Source organism: Rana temporaria, chromosome 3, assembly GCF_905171775.1.
Source record: "Rana temporaria chromosome 3, aRanTem1.1, whole genome shotgun sequence".
In the NCBI taxonomy this organism is placed as follows: domain Eukaryota; kingdom Metazoa; phylum Chordata; class Amphibia; order Anura; family Ranidae; genus Rana; species Rana temporaria.
Window position 1 is genome coordinate 199,122,013 of NC_053491.1, and position 9,733 is coordinate 199,131,745.

At 47.6% G+C, this 9,733-nt stretch overlaps 1 protein-coding gene across 1 annotated transcript; it reads left to right on the top strand.

The window, feature by feature from the left end:
* Positions 1-584: 584 nt before the first annotated feature.
* Positions 585-8,259, top strand: LOC120930408 (protein kinase C theta type-like). Its single transcript, XM_040341595.1, has 6 exons — positions 585-1,034; positions 1,555-1,808; positions 4,614-4,815; positions 5,590-5,778; positions 6,473-6,601; positions 8,137-8,259. Exons 1-6 carry the CDS (start codon positions 585-587, stop codon positions 8,257-8,259), a joined length of 1,347 nt encoding a protein of 448 aa, XP_040197529.1.
* The last annotated feature ends 1,474 nt before the right edge of the window (positions 8,260-9,733 follow it).

Genomic DNA, 9,733 nt, shown 5'->3' on the forward strand with positions numbered 1-9,733 from the left:
CATTTGTATAGACTAGAGTGTTGCATAATGATACAATTGCCAACTGAAGTAGCAAAAATGTCCTGGTCATGAAAGGGTTAAAAGCTGACATTGAAAAGGAAAACATAGGATCCTTATCCTGGTGTGTTATCTTTGTGAAATTTGCCAATCTGAGGACTGCACATTTCATGGATGGGATTGTGTTTCTGAATGTGACATTTATCAATGGGAAGTGAAACGGAATATACTGGATTATTCCAGAAATTTAAATCTCAACAGTCATCTCCCCTCCCCCGCAGAATAGAGAAAATTTGGAATTTGACAGTTGAAACAGCTGGACTTGTTTACCTATTGTGACATCACAGCAATAATAAGGGGAGGAGTCAAGTGACATCCCTGCGACGTGATTGGACAGTGCCGCAATAAATAGCAGCCTGACCGGGGAGGAGCACAGAAGAGTCCTGACTTCTCGAGAGTGAAGACGTGTTTTTCTGATCTCCTGAGATTTCTTCTTCTGACCTTTTTTTCTGTGATTTTCTCTGCGTTTTTAACCAGTGAAAGGAGATAAAAGGATGATTCCTAAAAGCTCTGACACTAATAAGACCATGAATGTTGCAGCGATTAGAAACATCATGAGGAATGCTGTACCAGCTAGAAAGCCCATGAAAAATGTGGCAGTGGGAGACCCACCTCTTGTGACTCCCCCTAGCTGTGACACTAGGAACAGCATGAAACGTGTTTCAGCCATTAGAAACATCATGAAAAATGCCATACCATCTAGAGTGCCCATGAAAAATGCCGCAGCACAAGTCCCTGCTCTTGTGACTCCTCCGAGCTGCGACACTAGTAACACCATGAAACGTGTTGCAGCGATTAGAAACATCATGAGGAATGCCGCTCCATCTAGGAAGCCTATGAGGAATGCAGCAGTAGAGGTCCCACCTCTTGTGACTCCCCCGAGCCGTGACATCCAGTTACAAGTAAGACCTCCACGCTGTGACAGCCAATCAACCTTCATACTGCACCGTCTGCTCGGAGAAGGTGGATTCGGACAAGTAAGTTCTAATTTTCCTAGATTAGTAGCTCCACCCACAAAACAAATCCCTCCCCAGTAACTAGCCAATGTGTAGCAGCCACCCAAAACGGACTCAGCTACTTGTAGACTTAATGATGTCACTGTGCCTTATGGAGGGGAGGAGCCGGGAACACAAAATGAAGAAAGCTCTCCCTGTCCTAGATATCAGAAGACGTCATGGAGCCTCGCAGCCTTCATCAATAACTACTTGTGACTCCTCCCCAATGCTAGTTCCATCCTTTCCCAAAAATCAAGAACGTTCTTTCCTATAATACAGTGTTTCTCAATTCCAGTCCTCAGGCCCCCCCAACAGGTCAGGTTTTCAGGATTTCCATTATTTTGCACAGGTGATTTGATCAGTTTCACTGCCTTAGTAATCACCACAGCCTTTTCATCTGAGGGAAATCCTGAAAACCTGACCTGTTGGGGGGGCCTGAGGACTGGAATTGAGAAACTATGCTATAATAACACAAATGATTTTTCTCTTTTCTCTCATTTAGGTCTTTCTGGCAACTCATAGTGCAACCAAGAAGATCGTGGCCATCAAGTCCGTCGTGAAGACTTCAGATCAACGTGACGCCATTGAAACAGAGCTGAAGGTCATGCAGAAGGCGGAAGGGTGCCCATTCCTCACCCAGCTTCACATGACTTTTCAGAGCCGCCATTCTGCCTGTTTCGCTATGGAATACGTCTCTGGAGGGGATCTGTTTGATTTCACCGTAAAGTATTCGCCTCTTCCGGTTTGCGTCATAAGGTAAGTCTCATCACCACAATGACAATACAATAGAAAGCAATCTTTAGAAGAAATGTCCTTTTACAATCCAGGCTTTAGGAGTTTACAATTACATTGGACTCCATTAGCATGCTAAGAGCTACATCAGTCCACCCAGATGTGACGTAGATACTTTAGATAAAAGTGGAGAGGGTGTTGGCGCTGTCTATGTGCCCCTTATTGATGTAGGAATAGTGGATAGGTAGAGGAGAAAAGTTTCCCACTATAATCAATGGGTTAACTAGCTAGTAGTTATTAACAAAGGTGTACCAAATGTATGGCTCTAGTCAGCAATGGATATCAACAAGTGAGCAGCACCGTTACTAGCTAGATGTAAGATGTAGCCGATATGTCAAGGTGTCATAACCAGACAAAGCATAAACAGCCTCACCAGCCTATCTAGTCCTGTGTGAACCCTGGGGCCAGTAAATATGTGAAAATGTATAATATATAGGGTCCAAAAGGTGTGTGGGATCCGAAAACTATGTACCAATGAATTCCTGTGAAAACGACAATGGGCCAGATTCACATAGACTTACGACGGGCATATCAGTAGATACGGCGTCGTAAGTCCGAATCCCCGCCGTCGCAACTTTAATCGTATGCTCATAAGTCTCCTACACCGTCGTATCTTAACTGCATATTTACGCTGGCCGCTAGGGGCGAGTACGCTGATTTACGGCTAGAATATGTAAATCAGCTAGATATGCCGATTCATGAACGTACGCCCGGCCGTCGCAGTAAAGATACACCGTTTACGTAAGGGGTTTTCAGGCGTAAAGTTATTCCACCAAATACATGGCGCAGCCAATGTTAAGTATGGCGGTCGTTCCCGCGTCGAAATTTGAAAATTTTACGTCGTTTGCGTAACTTGTCCGTGAATGGGGCTGGCCGTAATTTACGTTCACGTCGAAAGCATGCCGATTTGCCGACGTCATTTGGAGCATGCGCACTGGCATAGGTCCACGGACGGCGCATGCGCCATTCATTAAAAACATAAAATACGTGGTGTCGCTAGTATTTTACATAGAACACGCCCCCAACCAGCCTATTTTGAATTAGGCGGGCTTACGCCGGCCCAGTTACATTGCGCCGCCGTAAGTTTCAGCGCAAGTTCTTTGTGAATACAGGACTTGTTGCTCAAACTTACGGCGGCGTAGTGTATCTGAGATACGCTACGCCCGCCTAATTCTACCTGAATCTAGCCCAATGTATCATTTATTTGATCTTATTTTATTGTAACACCAGTATTGTTATTTGATCTTATTGTAGATACTTTAGAGTAATGTCACTCCGTCCCCCATAAATATATGAGGGACACAATACACAGCAGGGGACACCACGCCTCTCCCAAGCTTACATACTCTATATTATCACGGTAGGGTTGGGGTTCAAAGTAGACAGTTCATCCACATGCCATTCTGCAATGCCAGTTTCCCCAAAGCGGTCAAAATTCTGCAAGTGGTTCTGATTTATTCTCGCTGTTTGACGCTTTTTGGTTGCTATGGACAATCTCCAGTTTCCAGGCAGAAAGAAAAGTATTTATAATAAAAAACTACATGCAGGGTACTGGACAAACCACTAGGGACACAAGGGGTGTGAGATAATTATATACAGTAATGTAATCTGTAAGATTACAGTGTACTGTATGTATTGTGTGTTTTTTACTTTTTGAATTTGGCGCCGTGCTCCGCTCCCGTGTGTCGCAGCGCTCGCAGGGAATGGCGCTTGGCACTGTGAATGAAGTGGAGGAGACACGGCCCGCACACACAGCGGGGAGACATCGCAGGATCCTGGGGACAAGGTAAGTAACTTTGCCTGGATCCTGCGATGCGATCCTGAGTGTGGCTCGGGGTTAGTGCTTTTGGTACTGAAAATTCACCCCGAGCCACAATCGGGATTACCGCCAAAGAGGTGGAGAGGTTTCTGATGCCGGGAGACTCAGCGGGGTTTCTGATCGTATGACTGCCATGATTGGCTGTCACAGTGGTCACATGATCAGAGAGCTCCCAATCGTATGTAGAGATTTCCTTTAGCCACCGGTAACTGTGCCAGGAGTGCATTCTCAGAACAGCTCTGTTTACATTCTGGTACCCATATATGCGGCCTCAGCGATAAGACCCACCCACCTAGAGGTCACATATATGCATACCACCAGCATGAAGGGGTTAACACTTCTGGACCAATGATGTACCGGTACCTTATCACCCCGGTACTGATTTTTAGAGGTGGCCGTCTAACTAACCGCTGGATTCATTTTATATGCAGCAGGAGGAGACTTCCTCCACTCCCGGCACCTTCCACAGCTTTCTCAGGCTCTTCCATCCTACCGGGAGACCCAGACGACCAACCGCCACGTTTACTGGCTGGTCAGCTGAACAAAGCCGTGATTGGCTATGGTAACCCGGATGTGATGACATTGTGACCTGACATTTTTAAGAAATCAAAATTATTTAAAAACACAGATCTCGGTGTTGTGGATGCTTTTAAGGGCAGAGGAGAGACTTGGGGTCTTATAGTACCGATCACATGCCTATTACTGTGACAAGCATGTTTATAGCCTGGATCCTACCAATGGGATCTCCCAGGAGACTCCAGAATCTGGCATCTGGTAAAACCAGAAATGGTGAGCAGGTGCCATACCCAGAACTCTGGCCGTACGGTCACCTAAATAACCACAAAGGTGGGACCGGTAATGGGATAGAGCCAGGTACCCCCTCCCCCTCCCCATGGATAATGTTTCTACTTAAATCTAATGACTGTAAAATGTAATTCCTTCCTTTATAGATTCATTGCGGCGGAAATATCCTGCGGATTGGAGTTCCTCCATGAGCGTGGCATCGTTCATAGAGACATCAAGAGAGAAAACATCCTACTGGACAACAAAGGACATGTCCGCATTGCAGACTATGGATTGGCAGTAATGGATCTGTATGGCGATACGACGGTGACGGGAGTAGCCGGAACAATTGGATACATGGCACCAGAAGTAAGTCATCCTCTTTTTACCCATCACTAGGCCTCATCTATTCAGTATATCACAATCCCTCTGATACTTGTAATATGAACATTTTAGACTGTATACCGAACACTGCAATGTAAATCACCTGATTGGTAATCATTAGGGATCTTTTTAATAATTTGTTAATATATGTCCATGGGGGGGGGGGGGGCAGCCATTGCATAGGCCGGCTCTGCCTCCTGGTTTAGCTGTTGGGCACAGTGATTGTTCTTTGCTATTTCTCTTGCTTAAAGCGAGCCTAGCTACAATCTCTATAATAATGGACATATGAAATAGTAAACATAAAAATTTAAAAAGCTACATCAAGGTTAATGTTCCAATGATTTCTACTGGAGAGCAGATATCACTACCTGCTCTCTGTTACACTCTGCAGAATTACGGCCCATTCATTAAATGCATGCCACTGTGTAGAGCCTGTGGTATCCTATGAAGTTCTGTATACTTGGCATAACAAAGAGAACCCTGATTTGATTAGGGTGAGTCACATGACTAGGCTCTCGCTTACGTTTATTTTTTTATGTTTACACCCATTCCCTGCACTCAAAGTCCCAATTCCACCTCTGTGCTTTATGAATGTCATTTTTATTAATATAGCGCTATTGCCACAGTAAGGACATACTGCTGCTTTGTAAATGCCTCCCTTAGAATACATGTTCAATAAATATATACTATTGTTTCCCCTATAAAAGGAATGTAAGTTTGTAGGAACTAATTAACCGATTTCTCTTCTCCGATTGGCAGGTTATAAACGGCGACTTCTACCAGTTTGAACCCGACTGGTTTTCCATGGGAGTTGTCATATACATCATGGCTACAGGCACCAAGCCATTCTGCAACCGTAACACCCAGGTATACAGGAAGGCTGTGAGTTCTGAAAATCCTGTTTACCCCCCCGACATGGATCAACACCTGAAGAACTTCATAGATGGAGTAAGTACAAGACGTTTTCTAATTCTGAAGAGGCACAGGGAAGGTTTCTAGGCCTACTGCTGCTTCTTTAGGGGTAGAATGTGGGGGGGTTGCCAAGTCTGGTTGTCAGGCGGACTGTTGAGTAGTTTGGCTTCTTCATCCCATGGTGAACATCCAATGGGAATACTTCATCCTGAAGCTGAGGGCTCAGAAGATGCCACATGGGGTCAATCACTTTATGAGGTTATTAAAGCAGAACTCCTCCCCATTTACTATTGTTTTGAGCATAGTAGGGAGGATTAGATCACCTGCCATCATTGTAATATTGTCTGTGTCCCTGTTGTGGACATTTTGTTTCATATCCTGTCCTGGGGACACGGAAATCCCACCAAGGAGGGACACAGAAAGCAACCACAACAGAGAGGTTCTAACCCTTTCCAACTCCATTCATCTAAAGAGCTCAGGGAGTTAGAAGCGATGTAATGGCGGCACATCATAAAGTGTACTCATTTGTTGTGCTGGAATATAATATGAATTCCATCCATGTCAGCAGACATCCAGCACCTGTACTTGGCTATATGTGTCTTCACATGCTATGATCGTCCAATGGGTGAAAGGACCGCCCAGGAGGAGACGCACTGTAGTCAAAGTTTTTATTTTATTTTATAAAAAGTGCAAAATGAATGCAAAATAACTCTTAATTTCTCTTTTATAGCTTCTATGCAAATGTCCAGACAAGAGGCTTGGAGTCGGCAGAGACATAAGACGGCATTTATTCATGAGGCTCATCAATTGGAAGTCGCTGGAACAAGGGAAAGGACGGCCACCTTTCTCAGTAGCCCAGGTAAGTACACAAATCTTTTGTAGGATGAGGATTCAAAAAGAAGATTGTTACACACTGTAAGGAGCATTGCTGTGTCCTTACAGCTAATGTAGGAGGTACAGACATATGCCAGCCTGCAGGAAAACCTCACAGACTAATCAGTCAATACAGCCGAACCTCGGATTATAATCCATTCCAGGAGAATGCTCGTAATCCAAAGTACTCGCATATCAAAGCGAGTTTCCCCATTGAAATCAATGGAAACGAAAACAATTTGTTCCGCATTGACTTCAATGGCATGCAATATCACATGCGGCCAGAGGTGGGGGGGGCAGGAGAGCCTCGGAAGTGGCCAGAAAAGGCCTGAAGACACCTCGGTTGACCTCGCAAAGACTCCGTTCCCGAGATCAGCCGAGCTGTCCTCTGGCCTTTCCGTGCATTTTCAAACAGCGGCGATCATCGCTGTTTGGCTCCTCTCGGCTCCGGCGCCCCCCACCTCAGGCCAAACGCGGTACTGCACACCGATTTGGCCTGCATCGCGCTCGTTTTGCGAGACAACGCTCGCAAACCGAGTTACGATTTTTAAAAATATAGTGCTTGTATTGCGAAACGCTAGTTAACCGCGTTACTCGCAATCCGAGGTTCCACTGTATTTAATTTTCTACGGGAGAAGTAATTAAGAATGAAACTTTCTATGCATCAGACACAATGGGGATAATTTACTAAAACTGGAGAGTGAAAAATCTGATGCCACTCTGTATGGTAGCCAATCAGCTTCTAACTTTTTGCTCGTTCAATAAAGCTTTGACAAAAAAAATGCCAGCTGATTGGTTACCATGCAAAGCTGCACCAGGTTATGCACTCTCCTGTTTTAGTAAATAAGCCCCATTGGTGCACAGCTGGGAGTGACAGTTGAAGTGAGAAGGTGCAATGGTTCATAATACAATCTCTGGGCTGTCTAGGACATTTAGCTTCGACCATCATGATGTGGTGGAAGGCATGGGACCAGACATGTAGTTTTCTTCTAGATTTGTATCCTATCTGCTCCCCCACTGCATGGAAAGAGGAAGAAGGTTCTAGGTCGTATTAAAGAAGTTGGTCAATGTAAAAGCCCAATTAAAAAAAAAAAATGCACAGTAGGCAACCACCACCCTCACCCTACCCGGCACTCTAATGTTTTATGCTTGTAAACTCTAGGGGCAGAGAAAGAGGAACCTCGCCCTAACCTCTCTGCATCACCATGTACAATACAGGCCTATCAGTCCTACATTGTATGTGAGGGGTAAGCATGTGACCGTGGTTGGGAAAGCTTTGGAGAGGGTCTGTGAGGGACCGGTCACATAGATGAAGGCTGTCCAAAGCAAGGAATACATTATTACACCTTATTGCTCTACCCCTAGGCAAAAAATCCCCCCCCCCCCCCCACACACACACACAAATACTGCAATGGTAATTTATGCATGTTTCTGGAATTAGACTTTAAGCAATATCCTGATATTTACTCAGGTCAGAGATCTATGAATACAGAATCTCATATTTGTTTTTTCATTTTGCAGCCCTTGGATATGGACAAGGAAACAACCTGTCGACTTCCTCCATCAGCGATCGATGTAAAGGCATTGGAAATTCCAGGAAGAAAAATACACATTCCTGGATTCCTAAACATCGACAGGCTGTGAGGAGGCCTGTCATGCTGTCAACCTGTACTGTCATGCCTGTCAACATGTAGTGTGTAGTGTATAGTGTGTAGTGTATGGTGTGTGGTGTATGGCGTGTGGTGTGTAGTGTGTGTAGTGTGTGTAGTGTGTGTAGTGTTTAGTTTTTAGTTGACAGTGCCTGCCAGCAGGGTGCCAGCCAGCAAGCCACCCACAGCAGGGTTCCAGCAAGCCAACCATAGCAGGGTGCCAGCCAGCAAGCCCAACCACAGCAGGGTGCCAGCCAGCAAGCCCACCCACATCAGGGTGCCAGACACCCACATCAGGGTGCCAGACACCCACACCAGGGTGCCAGCCAGAAAGCCCACCCACACCAGGGTGCCAGCCAGAAAGCCCACCCACACCAGGGTGCCAGCCAGAAAGCCACCCACACCAGGGTGCCAGCCAGAAAGCCCACCCACACCAGGGTGCCAGCCAGAAAGCCCACCCACACCAGGGTGCCAGCCAGAAAGCCCACCCACACCAGGGTGCCAGCCAGAAAGCCCACCCACACCAGGGTGCCAGCCAGAAAGCCCACCCACACCAGGGTGCCAGCCAGAAAGCCCACCCACACCAGGGTGCCAGCCAGAAAGCCACCCACACCAGGGTGCCAGCCAGAAAGCCCACCCACACCAGGGTGCCAGCCAGAAAGCCCACCCACATCAGGGTGCCAGCCAGAAAGCCCACCCACATCAGGGTGCCAGCCAGAAAGCCACCCACATTAGGGTGCCAGCCACCCACACCAGGGTGCCAGCCAGAAAGCCCACCCACATCAGGGTGCCAGCCAGAAAGCCACCCACATTAGGGTGCCAGCCACCCACACGAGGGTGCCAGCCAGAAAGCCCACCCACACCAGGGTGCCAGCCAGAAAGCCACCCACACCAGGGTGCCAGCCAGAAAGCCCACCCACATCAGGGTGCCAGCCAGAAAGCCACCCACATTAGGGTGCCAGCCACCCACACCAGGGTGCCAGCCAGAAAGCCCACCCACACCAGGGTGCCAGCCAGAAAGCCCACCCAAATCAGGGTGCCAGCCAGAAAACCCACCCACACCAGGGTGCCAGCCATAAAGCCACCCACACCAGGGTGCCAGCCAGAAAGCCCACCCACACCAGGGTGCCAGCCAGAAAGCCCACCCACACCAGGGTGCCAGCCAGAAAGCCCACCCACACCAGGGTGCCAGCCAGAAAGCCACCCACACCAGGGTGCCAGCCAGAAAGCCACCCACACCAGGGTGCCAGCCAGAAAGCCCACCCACATCAGGGTGCCAGCCACCCACACCAGGGTGCCAGCCAGAAAGCCCACCCACATCAGGGTGCCAGCCAGAAAGCCCACCCACATCAGGGTGCCAGCCAGAAAGCCCACCCACATTAGGGTGCCAGGCAGAAAGCCACCCACATCAGGGTGCCAGGCAGAAAGCCACCCACATTAGGGTGCCAGCCACCCACACCAGGGTGCCA

Excerpts from the sequence above, each read along its gene's own strand:
- LOC120930408 (XM_040341595.1), top strand. The coding sequence starts at position 585 with ATGAATGTTGCAGCGATTAGAAACATCATGAGGAATGCTGTACCAGCT. Across the intron at positions 1,035-1,554 it reads GAGAAGGTGGATTCGGACAA|GTCTTTCTGGCAACTCATAG; the intron begins GTAAGTTCTAAT and ends TCTCTCATTTAG. Across the intron at positions 5,779-6,472 it reads TGAAGAACTTCATAGATGGA|CTTCTATGCAAATGTCCAGA; the intron begins GTAAGTACAAGA and ends TCTCTTTTATAG.